We start from the raw sequence: 26,443 nt of genomic DNA, 5'->3' as shown, positions 1-26,443 counted from the left end.
CTACCTTATTGAAACTTCAATATCCTGTGCTCTGTGGTAATACAGAATAAGTCTTGGCCTTCTTCTGTATGAAAGAAAAATGCTTTTCTGCTTCAGTTGTCTTTTCTTAAGGCTAAAAATACCCACTATCTCACAGTAAGCATTAGTTTCCAGTCTGCTGCTTACCTTTGTTGCTTTTTTCTTTAACAGTTATAGTTTCTCTGATTTTTTTTCCTGAAAATGTGGTACTCAGAACCGGACATACATACATACATAAATACATACAGTATGTTGGTTGGACCAATGCATAATTTCTTCCCATGATTTGGAAACTATCTAACCTAAATGCTATTATGCTTAGCAGCCATTCAAGTTTGCTGAAAATTTCCAAAACATTTTCCTTCCTCAAGCTTTTCAGCTAAGGCTGGTTTGATCTAATCACACTCAGGGCTTCAATTTAACCCCACAGCTTTATCCATATATTTCCCATTGTCCATTTTGGTTTGCTATCTAGTTGGGTGCTTGGTTCTCAAATTTACTGGTTGAACTTAAAGACAGCTTTTTAAAATGGTCAAATGACAGAACATCCTATTCAAATATGTAAATGATTAAAATCTAAGATCCTAAGGTGTCCTTAGACTTTTGTTATGTTACTAAATATATTCACATCTGACAGCTGTTTCTGTAAAAACAGTGCGCATCCTTAATGCAGATCAATAATAAGAGATAGCTCTAACCACAATTTGAATTCTGTCAAGTTTATGCTAATAGTAAAAATAAAATAAGATTTTCTTGAACCATTTCATAATGTAACAGGGAGAAATTATATTTGTTTGTTTCAAAGATGACTTTGTACACATAGAAAACTCAAAGAGAACAGTTAAACTGAATTTATCACCAGGCCAACTTTCTAAGAACAAAGTTGGAATTCTATGTGGCAAACTGGAAAACACTTCACACTACCCTTGCAGTAATACCTTCCAGGGAGTACTCTCCCAGCAAACTCTGCTGGTTAGAAAAGTGGGCTCTAGTTAATAGAAATCCCTGTACAGAGAGCAGCCCCTATCAATCAGTAGTTTAATTTTCTGATACTCTAATTTGGTGCATTTCTTTCCATATAAAAGACCACACCCTTCAATTCTTTGTTAATTAGAATCAATTAGAACCTGTTCATCCTACATTCAAAATTGCAAATATAGATTGGGAATCTTAATTCTACCTGCTGAACCTGCACTGAAAAATAAAAAGGCATATCCCGAGAGGAGAAAAAGAATCCACCCATTCATCTGGATGACTGCCTACGAGAATAGCCTGGGAGGCTGCAACCCGGCTGCTGGAAAGCTCAACCAAGCACCTCTGAAGCCAAAGCTAAGCCCCGCATTTCCTGAACCGGGCTTTCTTCCACCGCCCGCCCGCATCTCCACCTTCCGCTGGCCCTCCATCATCCTACAGACGCCTCCAACTCATTCCTGAATGCCCTCGAAGGGCGATGAGGTTTGGCAAGGGCAACTGTTTTCCATCTGCTCCAGTCCCTTCTTATACCGGAGGCTGGTCTTCTGCCTACCAGTGGCTGAGACCTGCAGCCTCCCCGGCCTTGGTTTTCTCTTTCCCAGCGGTAACTACAACGACTGGGCACGAGAAAGTAGCTGGGGCGGGGAGGAGGACCCTCCCATTCAAACGACACAAGGGGGGGCCAAGAGTGTGGTTCTCCCTTTTAAGTCTCAGCCCCAACTGCGGGCGAAAGAGAAAGAGCGTCCCGAGCATACTCACCCCGTTCCCCTCAGCCACGCTTCCCGCCTCCTCTAGGCGCCTCGCCTTCGCGGTGGGCGCCTCTAACTCTCCATCCACCGCGCAGCGCTCCCGGGGGCAACCTCTGCCCGTTTCCCTGTCACCAACACGCGCTCGCCGAGCTCGCTTTTCCCGGGCGGCCGGCCTGCCTGCCTTCCAGGCGCCGAGGACAATGAGGGCAGCCGCCGGCGCCTTCCACGGAGAGAGGCTCGGGAGATGCCCGCGGGAACCGAGCCGGGTAGGAATCGGGGCAGGCGCTCCGGAGTGTCCCCTCTCCCCCCTTTGTTCCGCGCTGGCGGCCGGACGGCCCGCGAGGCTCCCCTTCGGCGTCCCGGGCCCGTCCGCGGCTCTCGTCCCTCAGCCGCCCCTTCTTCTGCCCGGCCCTCACGGCCCCGACTCAAGCCGAGCCATCTCGGACCGCCACAACAAGGCGGCTGCTCCTCCCGCGACCAGCAGCAGCGCCCAGCAATCAGGCCTCCGACCCGGAACCTCATCGGCCGCCGGGGCCGCACGGGAAGCGGATCTACTGCCGGCTGAGGGGGTGGGAGTTGGGCGGAGCGCCGCCGGAGAGAAGCGAAATCCGGGGTTGGAGGATGCGTCTTTCCCTGGAGAGTTTCCAGGCTCCGCGGTAAGAAAAAGCGAGCCTTTCCAAAGCCAGGGCGCTCCAGGGCTTGATCTCGCTCTCTTTCCCTTTAGTCCCGCCGTAGATGCTCGTTAAGGCAGCCAATCGGCGAGCATGTAGTTTGCGGAAAAGCCAAAAGCCTCCCCTGCCCCGCCCCCGAAATCAGTGGTGTTCTCAAGGGGCACTTCGGCAGCGCTGGCAATGGGAGACGTGGATCTTTCCGGCTGAGACGGGTATGGGTTGCTCCTTGGAATCCCTGCGTGCAGGGAAAAAACGCAAAATGCTCTGCACGTAGAAACTTAGCCTGTCCAGGAGAGTGCGATTGATCTCTACTAAGAAGGTGTTCGTTCTGCAGGGAGTCTTCTTGTTTAATCCTGTTTACGATTCCGTACTTGCAGTCTGGAATAGCCCATTCCTAGAAAAATTGAAGCGCTGTAATCTCGATTGTGTGGTGTAGTGGTTAAGGCACCAGGCTAGAAAGCGGGAGACCGGGAGTTCTAGGCCTGCCTTAGGGACGAAGCCAGCGGGGGGGGGGGGGGGGGAGGCGCGGGGGGACTTTGGGCCAGTCACTGTTTCTCAACCCTAGGAAGCAGGCAATGGCAAGCCACTTCTGGAATCTTGCCAGCAAAACCGCGCGAACTGTCCAGGTAGTTGCCAGGAGTCAAAAACTGAGTTGAAATCTTTATGGTTGTCCTGCCACCCAAAATGGACATTTTGCTGTGTCCTAGAGCTTGTGTCCACCAAAATTCATGCCACAGTTACTGTTGGGGGGTAAGTTTGGAAATTGTTATCATCAGTGTCTAGCCAGCTTATAAAATAGCCTTCTATTTTAGTGTTGTCTATATAGACTTGTAATGCTCTTTCAATGTAGCTTTAATTTATAAGTCCTAATTCAGTGCTTCCCAAACCTGGGTAAATTACCCAAAATTTGGGTAAGGACACATGAACCCATTATCCAATCACAACAGGGACATTTAAATTGACAATGTGTTTTACCTACATTGGGTAAAAAGGACTTTCAGACAGTGGTTTTGGTTAATGAAGGAAAAAGTTTGGGAAGCACTATTCTAATTGGTTGATATAAAAGTACAAAATAGTTACTGCCAGCAGTGGTACTAAAGAATATAGACCACAGAAATCAGATTGTGGTTGATCCAGTTGCTAAAATGTGCTCACATGTTTATTCTGGTGGCACTCTTAAAGAACTTAATAAACTCAACCTCAACCCTTCATCATTTTCAAATGTGGTATATGACATCATCTGCTAACAGTAACCTTTTGCTGGTTACATAGGAGAAGGATTCCTGTCTTCATTGAAAAGAATAAATAGAGAAAAATATAGCATAATAAATGGCAATTTGCAGCATCTCCCATGGTTGTTTATAATTAACTCTTAAAGTGTCTGTTCTGGAGTTAAGTAATATCAAAGGGAGATTGCAAGAAGAAACTGGTGAATCAAGAATTTCAACTCTACTGTGGCTTCAAAAATTGATAGTTTTGGCTTTTAATCAAACTATGGCTGAGTGTATTCAGCTTGCTAAGCCAAAGCCAAATAACCTACATCGTGGCTTTTGTTCTGCTTTTTATGGGGACAAAGACCATAATGTGAAGTGACAGGACTGGGATTTTGTAAGGGTTTCTTAGATTTAAAAACAATCAAACTTACTTTTGGTCTATAAAACAGTTTTCATGTTCTTTGTCTTAAATAGTGAAAAAATATGCCACCAGTTTTTTGCAGTAATGGGTAGAGGGCCCTGACTCCAAAAAAGGGAGTTATCTACTTAAATACAATAAATGATAATATCTGAAGTTTGAGTGCATTAGATTATTTTAAAATGTTTATGATTAGTTATTCACCAAGTTTCGATGAATCTTTAAAGCCGCTGCGCAGAATCTAGCTACCTGCACTGTAACTGCAGACCGCTCATCTTTAAGCAGAAACTGGAGATATGTCGGAGCAGCCAGGGTACCTAATAGTCATTGGGAAGATAAATTTTGTTTGAATGTCTCTATAGAATGAGCATCGAAGAAGGACATGTTCAGTGGTTCCTACCTCTCCGGAATCACAGGGACAGAGCCTTTCAGCCAATGGTATCTTTTTATATTTGCCCTCTAGGACAGCTGAGGGGAGCGCATGACATTGTGCAAGTGAAAAAGCTTTCCGATGATTTGCTGCCTCTAGCTGTCTAAGATATCTAGCAGGGGTGACAGTGTATCTAATAAAGTCTGGAGCCAAGAACGATGGAGCTTTCTCTAAGTCTGCTTGCCTCTCCATCTCCTCTACCCTTGTCTGCCAAACACTATACTACTTACAGTACAGAAGATATATTTCATTTCTAATCTTGTTAAAAAAATAGAAATAGAAATTCAACCTGCTTTGAATTTTGAGGTACCAGAATATTCTGAATAGAATACTAATTTGAGACTTATGTTTTAATGTCTGTAGAAATTATTGGCACTTCTTAGTCAAAGTGGTAAGCGTAGTATATAAATGTTGACCATTTTGTGTTCAGACTTACTATAAGCAGAAGTTGTTATAAAAAAAGTTGCATTGTTTATATTAGAAAGGACTTTCAGTGGTACTACTATCCAATGTATATGTACCTTGGAGTAAGATGTGTTGAACTAAATGGTGTATACAGCAGGTCCCTGAACCTTCCAGTTTATGGATGACTACTATTTAAGAATGGACTGTCATAAAGACTATTACATCAAAAAATTGAGTTAGGTACAGTGTTTCAGGTTAAATACACAATACTACTTTGTGTATTATTATCTTTTAAGATGTTTTAGTGTATTTCAAAGTGTTTCTTAAGTATTTTGTATTCCTAGAAAGGTAAAATATATACTATATGCTAAGACATTTGATTAACTGATGCTAAATAACTGTTCCAACTTACATACAAATTTGACTTAAGGACAGACTTAGGAATGGAACTCGTTCTTAAACCAGGGACTTGCTGTACAGTACTTATAAATGGATATAGGGCTGATTATTTTTGCCCACATGAAAATAGTTATTTTCATTTCGGAAACTTAAATCTTGATATTGAAAGCATTGCATGAAAATTAGCTGGTTGACTGCACAAATGCATCACATACAGAATTTCATACACCTGCCTTTTGACGTAAAGTACTTATATGGAAGAGTGTAGTCTTTGTGTCTATATAGGAAGGGGAAGGGAGCTAAATTGAGCTTCTTCCCCTCCACACTGTGCAATGTCAAAAATGAAAGCATTAGAATCTTTCCCATCTGTGTAGTTAGCTCTCAATCATCTGTTGCAAACTGCAAGCTTTATCTTAAAAGGGATAACAACCTCGCTTCAGAAACCACAGATACGTCATTTCCTGTTGCATATGATTAGCAAGGGTCATGCATGCAATACTCTTAATGTACTTTGTATTTTTATTTGATGTGCCCTTATCACTAAGTGCAGTACAAGACCTGTTTTTTGCTCATAACAACCACCCTATGAGGTAGACTGGGCTTAGAGAGACTGGCCCAAAGTCAACTAGTGAGGTTCCATGGCTGAGGGTGGACCAGAACCAGGATCTCCTCACACCTAGTCAAGTATATTTATCACTACACCACACCAACTCTCACTGGCTCTTGCACTGACAGGTTAACAGGTTTAGTATCGAGTTTTTTTTTCTTTTTAGGCTATTTTAATTTTTCCTGTTCTTTATACTAATAGATTACTATACTAGCTTTATTAAAACTGGTATGCAACTTCAAAATAATTTTAAAAGTGCTCAGAATATAAATACAGATGTTAATAGTTTGGCTAACGTAATTTTAATGAGGAAAATATCCATGTGTGTATGTCGTAAATACAAAAGGACAGAGCAATTGAAACACTGCTGGTTTTGCAATCTTGTTTTCTGAATTTAGTTGTTGTTTTCAGTTGATTTTTCCAGTAAGAAAAATTAACAACAAATGATGGGAAATCCAGAAACCATAACAGAAGCCTATGTGGCTGTCATTCGTCCAAAGAATACTGCAAGCCTAAATTCTCGGGAATATCGTGCTAAATCCTATGAGGTAAAATTAATGGAGATGGGGGGAAGGAGTTGGCTTAAATAGAAAGACTTTTTTAATTACCAGCAATTACATTTAGTTATCAAAGTACCCATAGTGTTTCCTAACGCAAATAAAAATTCAGAAATATTTTCAGGTTATAGAATGACTTCATTCCCAGCAATATCATTTCCATCATAATGAATAATTTCTGCCTTTTGTAACCATCCTTTTATAGATTGGGGTGATTATATAATTATATAAATTGCTAATTTCTCAATTATGGTAATAGGTGGATACCACAGACGTGGTTAGGTAGATGAAACTGAATCTAAAGTATTTAATTGCGCCTGATTACAGGTAATGAAACAAATGTGAAGCAAACGCTTTGAAATTAGCAGTATGACTTTGCTTTGTTTCAGATTTTGTTTCAACATTAGATACTGCATTTATTTATTCGTTTTTGGAATGTTTATCAAATCTCTTTATGCTGTATTCTATAGTTCTTTAATAAATTTAAAGCCATGTTAATTGTGATAATAAACACTAATTTATACCAAAAACCTTTAAAATACTGGAATTAAAGCAACTCCGTGCTTTAATGATCAGAAGTGACTGCACAGTCAGTAACAACAAAGATTCCGTTGAAACGTATTTGTCAAATTAGAAAAATAAATGTTATATTTAAAAAAAGGTTCATAGCAGGAAGTAATGATGGTTGATTTAGCAAAAACGTCTTGCTTGTAAACACTGTGCTGTACTCTTTGAATACTTCCAGACATAGTATTCAGTTACTTGTATCATGAAGTCTATATATTTTTGTTGGTAATTTCTGCCTATGACGCTAGTGTTATATTGCGTGCAAAGTAATGTTATGTCTTATCCTAGCATTGCTAGCTTGAAATCTTGTGAATTGTAGTTTCAACAGGAGATGTTTGGGTTGGGAAAGATCGGGCTCTATCATCCCAAAAGTTAGCTGCAGGCCTTAGTCTTTTAAATGAACATGGATCTGTGTGTTTCATTCATACTTAATTTTGTCATTACAAGATTTTGTTACTTGAGGTTCCCATTGAAGGACATAAGAAAAAGAGAAGGAAACTGTTATTAGAAACTAAGATTCAGGAAGGCAGTGATGTAACCCAAAGCATCTTGGACTATATACTAGAAACCACCAAACCAATTTCACCAGGAAACCAAGGGATTAAAGGTAATGATGGCTTTAATGCTTGCGTTCTACGTTTTCTTGTAAACGGCCACAAAAGAGGAACATCTCTAAAATCCAACCCCATCAATTAATATCCTGCCTCATGCTCAGTAGCATAGAGCCCAACTAAAATATTCTAGTTCTCTGAATGCTTGCTAGAAAAGAAGTACTTTGACTTGTTTTTGCAGTGGAGGAGGATCTTATCTCGCTAAAGGAAGTTAAGAATGAGAAGCTGTACTGCTATTAAAGCCCCTTTCCCTTGTCTCTTCTAATCTAATCTCAGATGCTTTGAGTAAGCCTTGAAGATCTTGATGTTTAGTCGGAAAGGTACCAAAAAGAAGCTTATATCACATTTAAACAGCCTAGGTCCGGGTTAAAGCCAATCGTTTCTAATGTACCTGGGAATGATAAATAGCTAATATGCTCCTTACATCTTATTCCTAGAGTCATATAGTTGGCTGTATTTTTAAATTAAGTTTTCAAGCAGTATTTAAGGCAGTCCTTTGTAAAGTGTTATGGTAGTTTTCCCTAAAGGTCATTGACTATGTAATGTTTGGGACAAGACACTGTAAATCAAGTGGCAGGATGCTGGCACACTTAGCAGAATTGTTTAGAATCGTCGATGGTCATGACAACCCCTTAAATCCACAAACATTTTTACATCCACGTTTACCTCTAAATCTAGATTTTTCAAGAGAAATATAATCTGATATAAGCTACAGATTCCCAGGTCCATCTATGTAGTTTTCAGTATTTTTTTTATTAGGTTGAAATATATTATTTCAGCTATTTAACTGACAAAGATTTTCTTATTATATGAAGGAAAAAGAGTTCTGCTAATGAAGACATTTCCTCTTGATGAGAACACAGGCAAGGATGCATCTCTTTTCGTTGTACCAACAGTTGTCAAAGGTAAAATTAAAAGTCCATGTTAAAGGTACAGTGTTAATCAAAAGTTAGAAAATACTGTGTGTATGTGTTCTGCTTGTATTGTTTTTTTAGAAGTCTCTCTGTGTTAGTTTTGATGTGGCTTGTGTACCTGTTTCACGTGGTTGTTTTTATTTATGGATAAATAACATGGATGAATAATTTGCCTATGCTGCTTAGTTTACTAAATCCCATTACTTTGTTTTCTCTAAATGTGCATTTTATTGTGTTTATGTGAAGGCAAAAACATGATTTGGCATTTGGAACATAAATTCAATTTCAGTCTTATACACTACTTCTTAATCCGTTATCTGTCTCTGATCTCATTAGGGTTTTTTGGGAAATTGGCATTGGAGAAGCTCCAGGCCATAGTTTATTTATTTATTTATCAAATTTGTCACCGCACATCTCCTCCGACCGGAGGGACTCTGTAGTCCATGAAGGTACTACAGGTGGTTCCTGGGCAGGCATCTCTTTCTACACATGCTATCTAAGAATGTCCTATTTATCATGGTGCTCAGAAGCACTACTGCTTGCTGATGTGTGTGGTAGTCTTTAAAAGCTGTCAATAATGATATAATTATATGTGTAAAACATTAGTTGACAAACACTACTCCAGGTTCCAAAGACAGATATTGCATTTTAGAACAAAGATGCTATGTCATCCTTTCTTTAATTTCTTAAACAAATTACAGTATTTTTACTTTTGCTTCACCAGTTTATCTTCTGGGCTAAAAGTGTTTTGCCCATGGTCAAGTTAGGTAGAGTATTTTAAGTCTACTACCAATTACTATTCATTGGGTATTAATTTTCCTTAAGATGGTTTGTTTATCATTATGCTTGAACTAGGAACTTTGGCTGTTTCTCTACTAACATCTTAGACCCACAAACGACATTTTGTTGGATAGTTTTGTTTATATATCTAGTTATATAGTTTTGTTCAGGCATTCACACTGACAGGAAATAAGCTAGAGCAGCCAAGAAATCATTCTTGCTTAATGTGTTACCTGAATATATCTAGGATTACAATGGCAAATTATGTGGCCTTTGTAAGGAAAAAATTTTTTCCCCCCAGAAATGAATTAGTGCAGTTGGATGGGGGGGTGGGGGGGACAAAAAGTATTTGTGTCCAGCCTGAGAAGAAGGATATGTTGAAAAATATACCTTCCAGGAATAAAAATCTAAAAGTAAAATGTAAAAATTGACTAAAAGAAGTTGCTTTACATTTAAAAAAAAATCTTTTTTTATAGATAATACAAAATATGTTTACAGTCCTGGATGTCCCATTTTCTACTGTTTACAAGACATCATGAGAGTCTGCAGTGAATCCAGTTCTCATTTTGCTACAGTTACAGCTAGAATGTTACTTTTCTTGGATAAGTAAGAAAGCTTTTGCAAAAGTACTTAATAAGATTTATTCATAACACTTTGAATATCTGAAAAGTACTATAGGTTCTCGGCCTTTTGACTAAGATCAAGTGTAGTACTATAGGTTGTGTAATAAATACACTACAGCTAGTCCTTGCTTAATGACCATTTGTTCAGCAAGCATTCAAAGTTATGATGGTGCTGAATGAATGGTACTTATGCCTGGTCCTTGAAGTTACAGCTGTTGCAATGCCCCCATGGTCATGTGATCAAAATTCTGGTGCTTGGCAGTCCACCCGCATTTATGACCACAGGTACGCTTCAACTCCACAGACCTGCCTGTCTCCCCCACATCTCTGCCCTTTTGGCCGCCCTGCACTCTGCCCTGCACACTGCTGCCTTGCGCTCCACCCTGCACCTCCACCACTCTGCACTTGCCGCTCCTGATGCCATGTGCTCTGCCCTGCACTCCACTGCCCCTGCCATTACTGAAATTCAGCTGAGCCTTTCTGGACAAGTCATAATTCAGCTGGATGAAACTCAGAACGTTTTGAGAGTTACAGGTTGCAGCCCCTCCAAAAAACCTGGAGGGGCCTCACAGGGCAAATAGGGCAAGGCTTCTGTGCTTCACATGCCCCTCCTTCATGGATGGTGTGCCAGGCTGCCTGCCCTCCTTACCTTTAGCTGCTACTGCTGCTGCCCACTGCCACCTGTGAAGTTAAATGCAACATATCCAACTGGCCCACCTGTCCCGTATGGGAAAGTATAAGGAAAGGGATGGTAGGTAGGTAGGATGTAGCGTTGTCGAATAGGAGGGCAGTGGCCCAATGGGGGTGGTGCTGCCTCTAAATTCAAATATGACATATCCAACCTGCCTATCCATTCCCCACGTCTTACCAGCACCCTCTTTTCCCCTACTTCTCCTTAGCTGCCATTATCGCATCCTGCCACTAGTGGCTTTGTGTTTTTTCCATTTTTCTTACCCTGAAATGCTTCTGTTTGGAACATACATGTTTCATATCCATGCCTGGACTGAATGTTTTGGTCTGAACACAACCCCCCCCAAAATGGTTGTTCCATGCACATCCCTAATATATGTATATGTAGATTCCTGCCAGAAATCACACTTTAAAAAGGGCAGAGCTAGGACAAAATATTAATTGAATTAATAACTATTGATTAAAACTGATTGCCTGAAAAATAATGTACTCCATTTGTTAAATTGGTTGATTTTTTTATCTTTCTGTACCAGCCATTCTTTCTCACACACATACAAACACTTTACAGATGGGGCACATAAGTAATCCCTCTGTTCTTCCAGCAGAAACAGCAAAAGAGAGGGAAAAATAGGGTGGAAATAAGGACAGGAAAGATGGTGGGGAGAAAACTGGATGGAAAGTGTTTGATTGACTGATTATTGATTTATATGACCACCCAATTCACAAAAAGTGTCTTTAGGCAGCTTTCAGTTGGAAAGAAGCATAAAAACAAAGGAATTAAAAACAAAACCCAACAAACATTCAGAACAATAACAACAAACCCCCCCCCCCAATAATGGAATAACAAACTAAAAGTGTAACAGAATAACCAATGTCAGCCCTTGTATAGTCTGATCAAAAGCCTTTCAATCTGGATGGCTGGGAGAAGAAGCAGAATTTCAGGGTCCTATGGAAGGCCAAAAGAGCTTGGGCCATCTGAACCTCAGGTAGATGGTGAGGTGGGAGGAAGAGATAACTGGATTGGAAAGAAACAAAATGTAAGGTGTTAAAAGGGTCAGGTCACTAGGCAAACAGTTCCTCACAAGAAGCTTCTAATCTTCAGCCTCATCTTCAAAATTGTGCATGATTTTCAGCGACCCCGTCTGCAGCCATTTACACACCCAACCCATGTTCAATATCTTCTGTTCTTAACAGTAAATATAACACGATCCCCACCATTTATAGGTAATTATTGTGTGGGGGCAATCACCCTGCTTCTTGCTTGATAACATGGGCAGCGCTAGTGAGTCTAATCCTTTCTTTTCTGCAGATGGTTAGAAGAACGGCATTCACAGTCACATTCAATCCCCGCATTATTCAGACCATCCCCTTTAGAGCGGATTAAAACAAATGTTACAAACCCTGCATATGCTGTTGAACCTGGACAGAGTGAGAGTTCGCTTCATATGGGATACTCTGCCTTAGAGATCAAGAGCAAAATGCTTGCGCTAGAGAAGGCAGATATGTGCATTTACAACCCTTTATTTGGATCTGATCTTCAGTACACCAACAGGGTAAGAAGAAAGGATTATTAACAAATATCCCTGCGTGGTTTAACATTTTCATTTTGTGCTTTAAACTTTTTTTAATTATACAATATTTCCAGGTGGACAAAGTGGTTATAAATCCATACTTCGGGCTTGGAGCGCCAGATTATTCAAAAATACAGATTCCAAAACGGGAAAAGTGGCAACGCAGCATGAGCAGTGTCATGGAAGACAAGTACTATGTTATTTTTATTAATTTCTAATTATATTTTATATAATTTATATTTTCATACAAATAATTGCCATTTGCTTATTTTTTAAAATTATGCCTTTGATAAGCTTGCTTTATTGATTTTGTTACTGCTTCCAGTACGGCCAAAACTCTTAGGGGAAGGGGAGTTGGCAGCTAAATGGCAACACCTAAACAAACTTGGCTGATATAAAAACCTAAACAGGGTCAGTGGTAGTTAGTATTTGAATAGGAGACCACAAGGAAATCCTAGAGCGGTAAGCTAGACTGGGAAATCACAAAAGAATGCTGAGGCCAAACCCTTCTATAGTGCTGCCAAAAAACTATATAGATGTGTCTACAAAGGCATCAGGAATTGAGTTCAGCACAAAGGAAACCTTTCTTGCAGATAATACAGGGAACAATTTTTTAAAACTTTTTGTCAAAAGTGAATTGATTCTTAAAATGAAACATGGTACTGGGTTAGGTCTTTGAAATGTAATATAAGCTTAGCATGTAGTTTGTTCAAGTGCATTCACTGATAGAAAATTGATTCATTTTCTGTTTTCTGCACATTCATAGTATCTTGTATTCTGGCTGTTTTCAATAGGGACTTGATTTAAATATTACATCTTCTTGATTCTTCTTAGGGAACGTCAGTGGGTTGATGATTTTCCTCTTCATCGTAGTGCTTGCGAAGGAGATACTGAATTACTGAGTCAACTTTTAGATGAAAACTTCTCAGTAAATCAGTTGGATAGTGACCACTGGGCACCTATCCATTATGCCTGCTGGTGAGTTCAATACAGTTGCAGATGAACCTAGAATTGTTCATAATTAAAGTGATTTTAATATAGAAAAAACTCATAGTTATTATTCTCTCGTACAGCCAAAAGGGAGTTCTCAAGATGTAGCTATGTAGATAAAGGGATATGGCTGTCTAGTTGAGTTAAGTCAATTCTTGGTGTGCTTCATATGCAAATTCTATAGCACAAAGTAAGCCAGCCCAGATGTAGACGACACAGTGATTATCAGAAGCACATTTTGTCCCCTCAAGAAGGAAATGCCACTGTATTCTTTTTCCTATGGAAAAGGGTTGGGTAACCTTTGGTGACCATTGAACTGACTCACCAGTTTGGAGACCCAAAACCACAGGGAGCTGGCAGTTATAGAAAATTGGGAGAGCATGGCTCTGTTATGGAAGTGGGCAAGGTTTTTTTCCCTTTATTTTTTGAACTGGGATGGAGAGGTTTTCACTTTTTTTTTTAACCACTGTCTATTTCATGCCTCAGAGTGGTAGAAAACTGTCCCACCAATTTGCAGAGATTGTGGTCAGAGAGGCTTCTGGAAGACACCCAAAGGGGGTATATGTGGCCTGGGTCTCACATTATTCCCCCAGCCCATAACTGATGGCAACCATCTGATCTCTATCTGAATTAATATTGCTGAACTTGATATCTGGCCTCCTTAATATATTGAAAAAAAGAAAATAACTGACTTCATTTAGAATCCTAAATAAGTGGTACACACAACTTTTTTCATTAGATTGCACATGTATTCTGAGGAAGGCTGTGAATTTATTCAAGAAAGCTGTTTGCTTTGCAGTCATGTAGCTTGTACCAGGATTATTAATGAGCAAGATTAATGCCTTGGGGGCGCTTGGGAACCATTTTATACTTACTTACTTACTTAGCTGCCCATCTCACAAAAAAGTAACGCTAGGCGGAGCACAATAAAATCCTTTACTTGTATTTTTTCTTTGGGTAGGTACGGAAAAGTAGAAGCGACACGAATGTTGTTAGAGAAAGGAAAGTGCAATCCAAACTTGTTGAATGGACAGCTCAGCTCCCCTCTCCATTTTGCTTCTGGTGGCGGGCATGCCGATATTGTTCAGCTTCTCTTAAACCATCCAGAAATTGACAGAGTAAGATGCTTTGGCAGCTGCAGTTAAACTTGCTTACATTGACACATTTTATCCTTTGAATTACAAAAGTAGGTCTGCTTTTTGATATCATAGTGGTATATTAAAAAATTAAGAGAACTGGTTTCTCTTGCAGTGATTCTGATTTGCTATTGCTAATGGTTAACACCATTGCCAGTATACGTAATTGACCTTTCCCCAGGAAGGACTGTATTTAAAAGTGTTCTTACTTATATTTAGAAGTGTTTTAAACTTCAAACTTAAAAGATCCTGATCTTATGTGTTGGGACTGGAAAGCGTAGAAGAGAATGGAGACTTTTAGATGATAACTGAAGAAGGCTTTTGGAGCAGGAACAATACTGTACATGTTGCAGCAACTTAATGGTATAGCACATGTTTTACATATAGGCAGTCTCAGGTACAAGTCCCTGACAATTCTAGATGGGGTTAGAAAAGCCACTTCTCTGAAATCCTGGAGAGATCAGGAACTTTTTGTAATATTGTGAGATGGTTTGAGCATCAAAAATAAAATAATAAAAAAAAAGGAACGAACATGTCTGGAATCTCATGAAAATTCAGTATTTGTGAATGTTTTGTGAGATTTCAATGACTTTTATTAAATAACAGTTTACAGTCTGGATTACTGCAATGCGCTCTACATGGAGCTGCCTTTGAAGAGCATTCGGAAGCTTCAGCTGGTGCAGAATGCAGCTGCACGGGTAGTAAGTGGAGTCAGATATTCGACACACGTAATACCACTGCTACGGGAGCTGCATTGGTTGCCAGTGTGCTTCCGGGTGCAATTCAAGATGCTGGTTGTCACCTTTAAAGCCCTTCATGGCTTGGGACCGGGTTACCTAAGGGATCGCCTTCTCCCAGTTGTTCCTACCCGTCCAATTCGATCTGGTAGATTGGGCATGCTACGGATCCCGTTGGCCAAAGAATGTCGGTTGACGGGAACTAGAAGGCGTGCCTTTTCAGCCGTAGCGCCTGCCCTCTGGAATATTCTCCCCTCAGAGATCAGGATGTCCCCAACCTTGTTGGCCTTTCGTAAGGCTGTGAAGACCTGGTTATGTGCCCGGGCCTGGGGCCCCGAGTCTGGTAATGGTCCCATTTCTTGGTTGTATTGACATCTTACATTGTTTACTTGGCAGCCATGTATATTTATTTTTTATTGTAATTGTTTTAATTGTAATTGTTTTATTGTTTTATGGTTTTTATTGTTGTGAGCCGCCCAGAGTCACTGGTTGAGATGAGTGGCTATAGAAATTGAATGAATGAATGAATGAATGAATGAATGAATGAATAAATAACAGTGATGGTGAAAATACATGTAAAAACTACTGAGCTAGATGAACCAAGGTCTTACTAAGAGGAAAGTAAGATTTGATTTTATATTTAGAAAGCTGTATTTTTAAGTTATCTTATTTCTGTTTGTAGCACATCACTGATCAACAAGGAAGAACACCATTGAATGTCTGTGAAGAAAACAAACAAAATGAGTGGGAAAAAACAGCTATCTTACTTAAAGAGGCCATTAATAAACAAGTAGGCATAATGTTTCTGATATTATAATACATTTGTATAGGTTAGAAAACTTCTGTATCAGTTGACAAGAATATCTGTAGCTCAGGGTTGAACTGTGGAGTCCCCTTTTTTAATAAGAATTTTATTAGAATTTCAAAATATAGTTAAAAAGAACATAAAAGCTAGAATACAGAATTAAAAGAAAGAAGAAAAACTAAAAATGCAGAAATAGCCAGAAAAAATAAGAGAAAGGTGACTTCTGACCTTCTCCAACACAGATATAAATGCATATTATATTAAGTCAATCTCTTATTCTTAATTAAACCTTAACTAACATTATTTCTATAAAACACTAACAATTAAATCGTCAAAACCCAAAATCAGAACATTTTTCTTTAGTTACAAGCAAATAGTCCACAAGTGCTTTCCATGTAGAAACAAATCTAATCATGGCATTTTCTCTTATCAATGCTGTCAGTTTTGCCATCTGTGACTGATTCTGGAGCATTATAGCAAGGCCACAGAAGTAAAACCTTTGTTAAAATTAATAATTTCATTTAATCAATAATGGTTTTCTAAAACAGAGCAGGCCATCTACTGTAAAGCAGGGATCACGCCATTTCTAGAGGGGAGAATTGGCACAGATGGCTGCAGTGGAGGGGTTGATGGTAGAAAGTAGATACAACATAGTTAATAAAAGGTGATGACAATATTTTTTTGATATGTTTTAGAAAGTTTTTCTGTTTTCTACCTTAATATAATGTAAAACCACTGTGGTAATACTTAATAAAAAGCTATCAGATTTCAGAGACCTCGTGAGAGAATGCTTCATAGTTATGTATGACCCATGGGTTGCCTGGCCCTATTCTTTCTTTAATGAACTTCTTATGATATATACATTGATAATAAAATAGTTAATCTTTATACTCCAGATCATCATGTGCTATGCTTTCTTTTGCATTTTAATTTCCTTACGTTGGTCTTCTATCAGTATTGTGTTTCAGTAGATTAATCTACTGAAACAAGCTTTTCTGAAATTCTTGGTACTTCATGGTGCATTCTAACCCTCCTCCTGAGCTTGTCCCTAGAGAAGGGGATGGGCAATGATTCTTGACCTTGCCCTGTACTTCAGGGATGCTCATAAATTGGAGAATTAATTGGAGAAAGGCAAAGTTCTGATAACCATATATTTTGTTTTGCTATCAATACTACATAAAATTTTGATAATCTTTGCTTTCAATTTTTCATAGTATGAAAAAGTGCGAATTTATCGAATGGATGGGTCATATCGTTCTGTGGAATTGAAATATGGAAACAATACTACTGTGCAACAGATAATGGAAGGCATGCGTCTTTCTCAAGAAACACAACAATACTTCACCATTTGGATCTGTTCTGAAAACCTTAGTGAGTAATTAAAAACGCTTTTGTTGTTTCTGAAACAGGTTTATTTTGACCAAATAAGAAGGGCTGTTGGAAAGATGGATATAGCAGAAAAACAGTTCAAGACCATTTCTCTTTCTTTTACTTTCAATATTATTTCATTAGCAGTGGAAATTATACACTTAAGATAATTTTTTAAAGGCAACTGGACAAAGCCCTTTGATCCTATAAAGAGATTTAAGCTTCAGTTTGAATGACTGGAGAGGTCGGGATGATTGTGTGACATTCTTCTCAATTGCCATGATTTTGAAGCAAGAAGGTGCAGATTCAGATTCCCCCCCAATAAACTCAGGAGAAGAATCTTAGTTTCAGCTGAGCAGGGTCCTGGCTTATTTTTATATGGAAACCAGAAGCTATAGCTTAAAATAAATATTAGTTTGCTAAGCAAATTACAAAAACCAGGGTTTGAAATTAGTTTGCTAGTAATTGAATATAATTTTCTTTAAAACTCAGTGTATGATTGTAACAACAAATTTTGAACCTGCTAAAATGAAATTAAATTCTAGTTTATTTCTCTCCTGATCATGAAAGAGAAATGAGGATTGCTTAAGATGTGAGCCTGACATTTTATAATGGATACCATTCTTCCTGTGTACCAAAAATTAAATTATACTGCATAGTGACCAATACTATCAGACTTTGTGGGGAAAAAACAATTGTCAGCCTTATTTCCCCAACTCAAAGTGGAACATTAATCTGATATGCCTATGTGAAAGAAACAGAATTGTGAATTGTGAATGCCTATATTGATTCAAAAAGTAAAGAAATTGTTAGGTTATAGGTACATGAGAAATTTACTTAGACTTTGCTATATTGGTGGTAACTTCAAGAGTGAAGGAAATACTGGAGTTTCTCAGAAATCATTGCAATTTCATTTCCAAGTACTTAGAATTTAAATTTAGCTCTGCAAATAATTTTTGAATTATTCCTATATAATGGATTGATTGAATTTTTGCTCTTAATATCTGCTGCAAAAACAGCTTGGCCATCACTGGTATGATCTGCTCTGGACAATATTATTACTGTAGTGTTGTGTTTGGAATAGAAGTCATCTGTTTGAAGCCTCTAGCTAGCTCCTCATGACATATTGTGGGGTTCTCTTAAGACAAGTGAAATGAGACATCAAACACAGTGCATTTATTATTAAAGCCAAAGCCTTCCCTTAGATTTCAAAGGTGTTAGGTCCTCTGATTCCTTTAAAGCTGCAGTCTTATAGCCCGTTACTTGTAAATATGTAATGCTAAATATTGGTTGCACTATTTGTGTCTGCCTTTAAAGCTAAAAAGCTGCCAAATATCTGACTTTGGTACTTACCTTTAAATAAAGCTATTGTTGTTTAGGTCTCCAGCTGAAGCCGTACCACAAGCCTCTCCAACATGTTCGTGACTGGCCTGAAATACTCACTGAGTTAACAAACTTGGATCCTCAGAGAGAAACTCCTCAGCTCTTCTTGAAAAGGGATGTGAGACTACCTTTAGAGATTGAAAAAAAGGTTGGCATTCTGAAATATTCTATGTCATATGCAGGTTCAAAACCAGAATTTTAAACTGGAGGCCAATTATAATGTTAAGTGCTGTTCTGAATGTTCCATTATTTTATGTATGCATTTGGCAGAGCAGATGATCTTGCTTAAGAAAAGAGAACTATGGGATAGTTTTTATGCATGAAACCTACGAGCCAGTAATAACCCACTACAATCAACAACTTCTGAGTCTCTTTGTCTACTAAATATTTTTCATCACCTAGCTGACTTTTAATCAGTTTAGGTAATTTTACAAAACATTGCCTTAATAGCTGCAATGTTATTTATAGAACACATCAGAACGAAAGTGACTTACTGTCAACACTTTGAGATAGGGAAACAGACTCCACAAGGACCTTTGGATCTCTACTTTATTGTTGTGAGGTATAGTAACAGAATCTTGAAAGCCTGGCAGTGTCCCACTCTGCCCTCATATACCAAAGAGAATCAAAGCGGAGCCATCTTGAGTTTCTTTCTCAATCCCTCCTCTCTTTCAGGGCTAAGCTGATGCTTACATAGCTGCTCTTGTACCAAGTACCAAGATAACGCTTTTCAAGGTTATCTTGGTACTACTGTACACCTAACACATTCCATCTGTAATGCATAAGAAGATCCAGATTTAAAAGATATGCTATCGCTGATTTTAATCCAATACTATGAAGCTACAGTTATTTGTGGTTATTAAAAGGAAGGCTATGGTTACTTTATTCTGGAAAATGTATACAATTTTTAAAATGTGGTAATCTGCAGTGCATCTTCTGAAGTAAGTCCTGTTGAATTCAGTGGGATTTACTTCCAGAAAAGTATATGTAGGATTGCAGCCTCAGGGTTGTTGGTTTTCTCTCCACGGTTTTTATATGATTCCTCTAATGAATTAGCCTTCATGATAAGACAAAACCAATTGTTTCCCTTTCCTAATTATTGAATAAAAGTATAAAGACTTTTAGTATTTTTCTTGTTCAAGCTTGAATGTGTGTTTGCTTTAAGTAGCTGTTAATTGCTCTGAATCTTAGAGATGGAATGACCTTGGAATTTAAAGAATTAATACATTGGCTTGCTACTGAACACAGTAACATAAGCTTGATTTCACAAGAAAATTCAGCATCTGAACGTTGGCTTCATTTGACAGTGATTTTATTTATAGTTATATATACATCTATCCATATAATACGTATTTACTTACCATGTTTTCAGATTGAAGATCCATTGGCTATTCTTATCCTGTTTGATGAGGCCAGGTACAATTTACTGAAAGGGTTCTATGCCTCATCTGATGCCAAGCTGATCACACTTGCAAGCCTATTGCTGCAGATAGTCTATGGAAATTATGAAAGTAAAAAGCACAAGCAGGGATTCCTAAAGTTAGTGCATTTAAATTATTGATACTTCATTGTTTTTTCAATAAAATGTTCAGAAAAAATGTACTATAGAATATTTTATATTTGAGACTTTTAGTGCATATTTATTTCTCTCTGCACATGTAATCTCTTACTCAAGGCAAATATGTTTTGATTTTTTTTCAAGTGTTCTATAATAGTTAAATATGTCTGATTTTGATTTTCAGTGAAGAAAACTTGAAATCTATAGTACCAGTCACCAAATTAAAGAGTAAGGCACCTCACTGGACAAATCGAATACTTCATGAGTATAAGGTAAGAAGCCTATAATAATGCTAATAATTATAACATTATAATTTCAGGAAATTCAGTCCCTTGTGGAAAAAACAGCAAGGGAAATTTGATCCAAATCTGAAACAGAATATTCCTGAAACCAAAGTACTGAATTAAAGTTATTAAAAAATGGAATGGGTTACTACAATTAGAATATTATTTTGTGCTCAGACTGCACATCTCAGAAAGATACTGCAGTGCTCAGAAGATTAACCAAAATTATCAGGAGGATAAACTATAGGCAAAGTTAGAAGTTTTGGTCCATTTTAGTTGAGGAGCAGAGAATGTGCTTGTTATTTATGAAATTACATAAGACATAAAGAAGATGGTTAGAGAAGGCTTTTTTTCCCTCTCACTCTTGAAGTTCGACCTACTTCATGGAATACATGGAATTCACCACCATATAATGTGATAATGATCACTGGTTTAAAGATCTTGAAGGCAAATTCTTGGAAGATAAGCCTGACTAAATGTTACTTTCAAGATCAGAGGCACAACCTGGGAGAGTAGGCATAAGGATGCTGACTTTTCTGATTTTATGTACTTCCTATCAGTGTACTGAAAAAAAATCAGAATCTTTTGGGTTACCTTTTAAGCCACCCTTCTCAGCTTTTTGACCCTGGAGGAACCCTTGAAATATTTTTCAGGCCTCAGGGAACCCCTGCATATTCAGGCTCAAATGTAGGCCAGAAGTTACAAAATTATTATATTTGTTTCATGTGTAGGGCTGTATATAAGCATTAACAGTGTTCTTAAACTAAAAATAAAGAATGAAACTTACCTCTTTAATGTGAAGTTGCCTGAATATGAAATAATTTTTTAAATAAATTGTGATCTCCCAGGGAACCCCTTGTGGCCTCTCGCGGAACCCTGGTTGAGAAACCTGTTTTAGGCCAACCCACAACATACTCTGTACAAAATTTAACTTGATTAGCCATTTATTCTTCTTTGAAACTCAACAGCACACTCATTTTTACATGGGTTTTAAATTTCTTTTATTTTTAAGGTGTATTCCTACAAATACGGTATCCTTAAGCAAATAAAAGCTAAAACCGTATCCTTTGTGGGTATGTCAACTTCTATTTGCAGAGTCTCAGCACTAGTGAGGGTGTGAGTAAAGAGATGCATCACCTGCAGCGCATGTTTTTGCAAAACTGCTGGGAGATTCCTACGTATGGAGCTGCTTTTTTCACAGGACAAGTATTCACAAAGGCAAGCTCAAGCAGTCATAAAGTCATCAGAGTTTACGTAGGCATAAACGTCAAAGGGCTCCACCTGCTGAATATGGAAACAAAGGTATGTTTGCTCCCCTTATTGTAGAACTTAATTAAGCATTATTGGCGAACCCAAAGGAGTTTAAAAGGTGCTTTACACAGATATTTTAAGGCATTCCTCTAACGTCAGTGTTTCTCAACCTCAGCAAGTTTAAGATGTGTGGACTTCAACTCCCAGAATTCCCCAGCCACCATGCTGGTTGGGGAGTTCTGGGAGCTGAAGTCCACATATCTTAAACTTGCCGAGGTTGAGAAACACTGCTCTAAGATAATTCCAAACTGCCTGACAGTTTCCTAAATGTGTTAAGAATGTTACTGATATTGCTGGAGTCACTATTAAGCTAGCTAGCTCTCTTGCTTGATTTATTTAAAATGGCAAATAGGCCATTCCAGCCACAACCAATTCTTAGTGGTCCATTCCCCAAATTAAAACCATTTCCATTAATAGAGGGACAAACATCTCGGGGCTTATCTGAACAGCTAAGCCTTTACAAACTTTCTGCATGCCAAGAGGAAAGAAGCCAGTCCAATGGAATGCTGTTCCAAAGGAAAAGGACAGGGATAGAGAATGCATGCTTCTGGCCCTTGCAAACAATACCCGTGAGCGAGGGGACACAGAGAGGGACTCCACCTTATTTGACCTTATTTTGCAGACAGATGTTATTGGGAAAAAGTAGTCCTGCAGATATCCATGACCTGAACCACGCAAGGCTTTCAAATTGACAACCAGCACTTGAATTGCAGCCAGAAGCCAACTGGTAACCAGTGCAGCTCCCAAAGTAATGGTTTATATGTGCACAAAGAGGAGTGCCTGTGAGTACTTGGGCGTTGCAGTCTGGACCAGTTTTAGCTTCTTGTAACCCCGTGTGGTGTGCATGTAGTAGTCCAGTCTAGAGGTAAGTCATGAGTGACTGTGAGCAAGGTCTCTCATTCTAGAAGAAGTAATGGATTCAAAGGCCATCCTAGCCACAGCTGCCACCTGCTCCTTGTGTAGGAACTGTGAGTCCAGAAAGACCCTGGGTTTTGTATCATTGCTTCATGTTATTCTTTAACTAATTTAATTTAAATTGTGTTGAAAATGCTATCCATGGGAAGAAAAAAAAAACTTCTAGGCATACTACTCCAACATAATTAGAATGAGTCCTTCATATTTAGCGAGTTTTCTTGTCTGATATTTGGATTGAAATATAAGTCTTACTTGAATTAGTTCTCTGTAATTGATTTATCAATAAATACGTTTTTTCCTTTGAAGATACTTCTGACTTCAGAAATTGTTGCCCATTTCCACTTTTCTTTTGTTTGTCAAGAAGCCAACTATAAACAATACCTATACTGTTATTTTTAAAAAGTGGATTTAATATAGCCAATAGGAGTTCTCTACACTCACATACTTTATCTAACAATTATCCAAAAAGATTAAGGTACTGGTACCAAGCTAATTATCCTGTGCACATCCTGGATATTGCTAGTTTAATGCATTATGGAGCCTGGATTCAATTCATAGGAAAAGAAACCCGGGATGTTAAACCCTTCATGATCACATTTACCTATAGCAGGGTTCCCCAGAATGGTCAGTATCAACCCCTAAGGGTTGATGGTATTATCCAAGGGGTTGATAAATGGCTGGGAGTCGGAAAGGGGTCAATAGGTGGTTGATAAATGATGGAATTGGGGTCAGTTAATCTTTTGGGGTCTATATATAGTTCCACACCAGTCCCTAGTCCTAATGGTGAGGTAGCCAGTGGCGAGACAGTGTTACCCAGGACTGGATGGTCAGCCATCAGTGAGAGCAGCCTCGAGTTGTTATTGTTGCCTCTATTGTTGTTATTGTTGCCTCTATTATCATTCATACTACTATTAGTTAAATTAATGTTTATTAAATTATTTTCATATAATAAATATTTGGGGGTTGATGAACAATCTGAAACTTCACGAAAGGGTCGATGAGCTGAAGAGTATGGGGATCACTGACCTATAGAAAAACAATCTGTTCTTATTAACCCAAGCAACACAGCACAGGCGACGACCGACAGGAAGCTCTGGCGTGGGCTGGTCCATGAAGTCACGAAGAGTTGGAAGCAACTAGACAAATAAACAACAAAGCATAGTTTCAGGCGTTGCCAAAAGCACAGGTTTACTGTGGAGTATGTAGGGAAAAAACCATTTGTCCCCTTGGCAACACAGTGAGGGGCAATTAGCCAGCCAGTAGTAGTCCACCTCCTATTAAACACATCAGGCTTTCTTTCCTAACCAGCACTGATGCATAAGGGATGCTATATCTACTGCATCCAATAGGTAGAGTGGGTTCCTAGAAGAATCGGTGAGGACCTGGAAGAGCAAACAGTCTTATTACTCTTTGTTCTTGACATAACAAAGAGTAATAAGACAGTACCCATGTGCACTATGCCACAAAATGTATTTTGTTTTGTTTTAATGTGATATGTTGTTACTATTATTTATTAGATGTGTTTAAGCGACCCCATTCCAAAAGAGTCTGGGCAGTTAACTCCTGCATTCAATTTAGGGCTTATTCTGGTTTGTCATTTTATTTCTTTTATATTTTTTATATTCCAGGCTTTGCTCATAAGTTTAAAATATGGTTGCTTTATGTGGCAGCTGGGAGATGGAGATACCTGTTTTCAAATACATAGTCTGGAAAACAAAATGAGCTTTATAGTTCACACCAAGCAGGTAATTATGCTGCCCAGTGCCCTCCCCCCTAATATGGCAAATCTTCACAAATTAGGTATGTACTCTTGATTGGAGCAAACTTTATTAGGTTAATATAAAGTTATTGAATGAATTCTTCACAACTTAGTCATTTGAGCAGACAAATGTTCTGACAGCAGTATAACAGTATTCTCAACTATTAAAAAAAAAGTGCCAGAAACTGAATTCAGAATAGTTCATGCAAATTTAACAAGTTTGCATACACAGGCTCACTTTGCAGAGCTGATGCAGATTATAAAGCTATTTTGGGACACTTGGTTGGTTAAGGCTGAATAAAATTTTAAATAGCATTTTATATAATCTTATACTTGCCAAATGCCAAACTATACTCTAGGAAAGATTTCAATTTACATAATTTAATATCGATCAAAATGCAAACAAACCCCTTACTTTCAGCAAAGAGTAAACAAACGATATGAGGTGTTTAAACAGCCTACATTTTTTTTGCTTTTCCTACCAATCTGTTTGGCCTGCATGCACTCTTACTGCTGACAGTAATACTCTAGCTGACCCACTGGAAATGAAGGAGTTTGGAAAGAAAACCCAGCTTAAAACAGTAGATGGCACAGTGTGCTTGCCCAGATTATCCCGAGACATTTGGGGTATCTTTGTGCTAGTCCGCAAAGCAGGCTGGGTTGTGAGCCCTTGTCAACATCCCCGGTGGGCCTATGCAGAACTCCAGCCTGCACAATCCCATTATCAAGTTTGTCCTTGATAGAGTGGTGGATGTCTGCTTGCCTAGCTTTGCCCCATCCCTGTTGGTGTTCTGGAAAGTCCTTAAAATGTTTTTCTGTCACCCTTGGGGATCCCCTGGGGAGCCCATGTTGTTGTTGTATGACATTAGGTGATCGTTATTCTCCCATGATTTTGGCTTTTTTATGTTTTTATTTTCATTCATGTTTCAGTGCTTTAAAATTGGTTACATTGTTTTAATTGTTGCTGTGTTTGTACGCCACCCAGAATCACATTATGTGAGATGAGTGGCCATATAAATTTGCTAAACAAACAAACAATACATTGCTTTTATTACTATTTTAATGCCTTTTTCTGTTTGTAGGCAGGTCTTGTCATAAAACTTCTGATGAAGCTAAGCAGCCAGCTGATACCTAATGAGAGAAGTGACTAAATTAAATGGGGAGCAGTTGTGTTCAAATGTTCCACAGGATAAAAGACATAGTCTGATGAATACAAAAGATGCCATGTTCATTTGTACATTTATATTGTATAGCACTATTTTAATATAATCGTTTAAAGAATTTTGTGGCAAAGCCACAAGAATAATATTTGTGTATATAATTGGACAGGAATTCAGGAAATAAAATTAAGTTTGTAATTCCAGACACACTAAGGCATGCTGGCTGGGGAATTCTGGGAATTGAAGTCCAGACATCTTAAAGTTGCCAAGGTTCAGAAACATAGCACTAAGGAATTAGAGAATAAGCAATGGTATATTGGGACATATCCGAGTAAACATGTTTTAAATCTGTTTAAATCTGTTCTGATTTAGTATGAACAGTTTTGTTTCTAGGTTGCACCAGAAAGTGCAGGTTTCACTTTAGGAAGATACGGAGGCACTGGCAATTCAGTATAAATCTCAGAACGTAGTGAATCCCTCAAAGCTATAACATTTAATGTGACCATTTACAGTGAGCGTTGTTAAACAACTGTGAAATATTTGGTAACATCATGCATGCATGGGATTTTTCTAAAATTCCTTCCTATTTGTGGTGTTGTGGTTCAAGTGCTGGATTAGGAGTGGGAGACCCATGTTCTAATCTATCCACAGCCACAGAAGCTCATTGCATAATTTATCTTAGCCCAAATTTGTCTTAGCCCAGTCTACCTCACAGGGCTCTTGTTGGGGAAAATAGGAGGTGGGTATCCTGTGTATGCCTCCTTGAGCTCCCAAATGAAAGGTGGGACATGAATCCCATATAGATAAATACATGTGTACATAAAACCCATGAAGTAACTTC

General features: G+C 38.6%; 2 protein-coding genes across 7 annotated transcripts in view; one reads left to right on the top strand and one right to left on the bottom strand.

Annotated features, from left to right (window-relative positions):
• Window positions 1-2,240, bottom strand: part of ANKIB1 (ankyrin repeat and IBR domain containing 1) — a 71,848-nt gene extending 69,608 nt beyond the window's left edge. For all 5 annotated transcript variants that reach the window (XM_063303615.1, XM_063303619.1, XM_063303617.1 and 2 more), the window contains exon 1: window positions 1,750-2,240. The gene's annotated coding sequence lies outside the window, so the exon portion shown is untranslated. The remainder of the gene's footprint in view (window positions 1-1,749) is intronic.
• A 64-nt stretch (window positions 2,241-2,304) lies between these two features.
• On the top strand, window positions 2,305-26,193 carry KRIT1 (KRIT1 ankyrin repeat containing). Of its 2 annotated transcripts, none has more exons than XM_063303613.1 (17): window positions 2,305-2,395; window positions 6,295-6,431; window positions 7,455-7,614; window positions 8,434-8,523; window positions 9,789-9,918; window positions 11,935-12,178; window positions 12,271-12,386; window positions 13,031-13,174; window positions 14,148-14,304; window positions 15,742-15,849; window positions 17,079-17,235; window positions 18,612-18,763; window positions 19,988-20,154; window positions 20,358-20,445; window positions 21,553-21,759; window positions 24,312-24,428; window positions 25,525-26,193. In XM_063303613.1, the coding sequence occupies exons 2-17, from the start codon at window positions 6,327-6,329 to the stop codon at window positions 25,591-25,593; spliced, it is 2,211 nt and encodes a 736-aa protein (XP_063159683.1). In that variant the 5' UTR covers window positions 2,305-2,395; window positions 6,295-6,326; the 3' UTR covers window positions 25,594-26,193. The 2 variants fall into 2 exon arrangements, with proteins under 2 accessions (XP_063159683.1, XP_063159684.1); XM_063303614.1 differs by lacking the exon at window positions 2,305-2,395 and adding an exon at window positions 2,543-2,622.
• Window positions 26,194-26,443: the final 250 nt, after the last annotated feature.

This window comes from Candoia aspera, chromosome 4, assembly GCF_035149785.1.
Source record: "Candoia aspera isolate rCanAsp1 chromosome 4, rCanAsp1.hap2, whole genome shotgun sequence".
NCBI classification, from domain to species: Eukaryota; Metazoa; Chordata; class Lepidosauria; order Squamata; family Boidae; genus Candoia; species Candoia aspera.
The sequence above is the reverse complement of the archived record's forward strand: the minus strand, read 5'-3'. Positions and strand labels throughout refer to the sequence as shown.

Bases quoted from the DNA above. Each gene is read 5' to 3' on its own strand.
- KRIT1 (XM_063303613.1), top strand. From the start codon at position 6,327: ATGATGGGAAATCCAGAAACCATAACAGAAGCCTATGTGGCTGTCATT. The intron at 12,179-12,270 runs GTAAGAAGAAAG...CAATATTTCCAG, and splicing joins ATCTTCAGTACACCAACAGG to GTGGACAAAGTGGTTATAAA. The intron at 24,429-25,524 runs GTAATTATGCTG...TTCTGTTTGTAG, and splicing joins TTATAGTTCACACCAAGCAG to GCAGGTCTTGTCATAAAACT.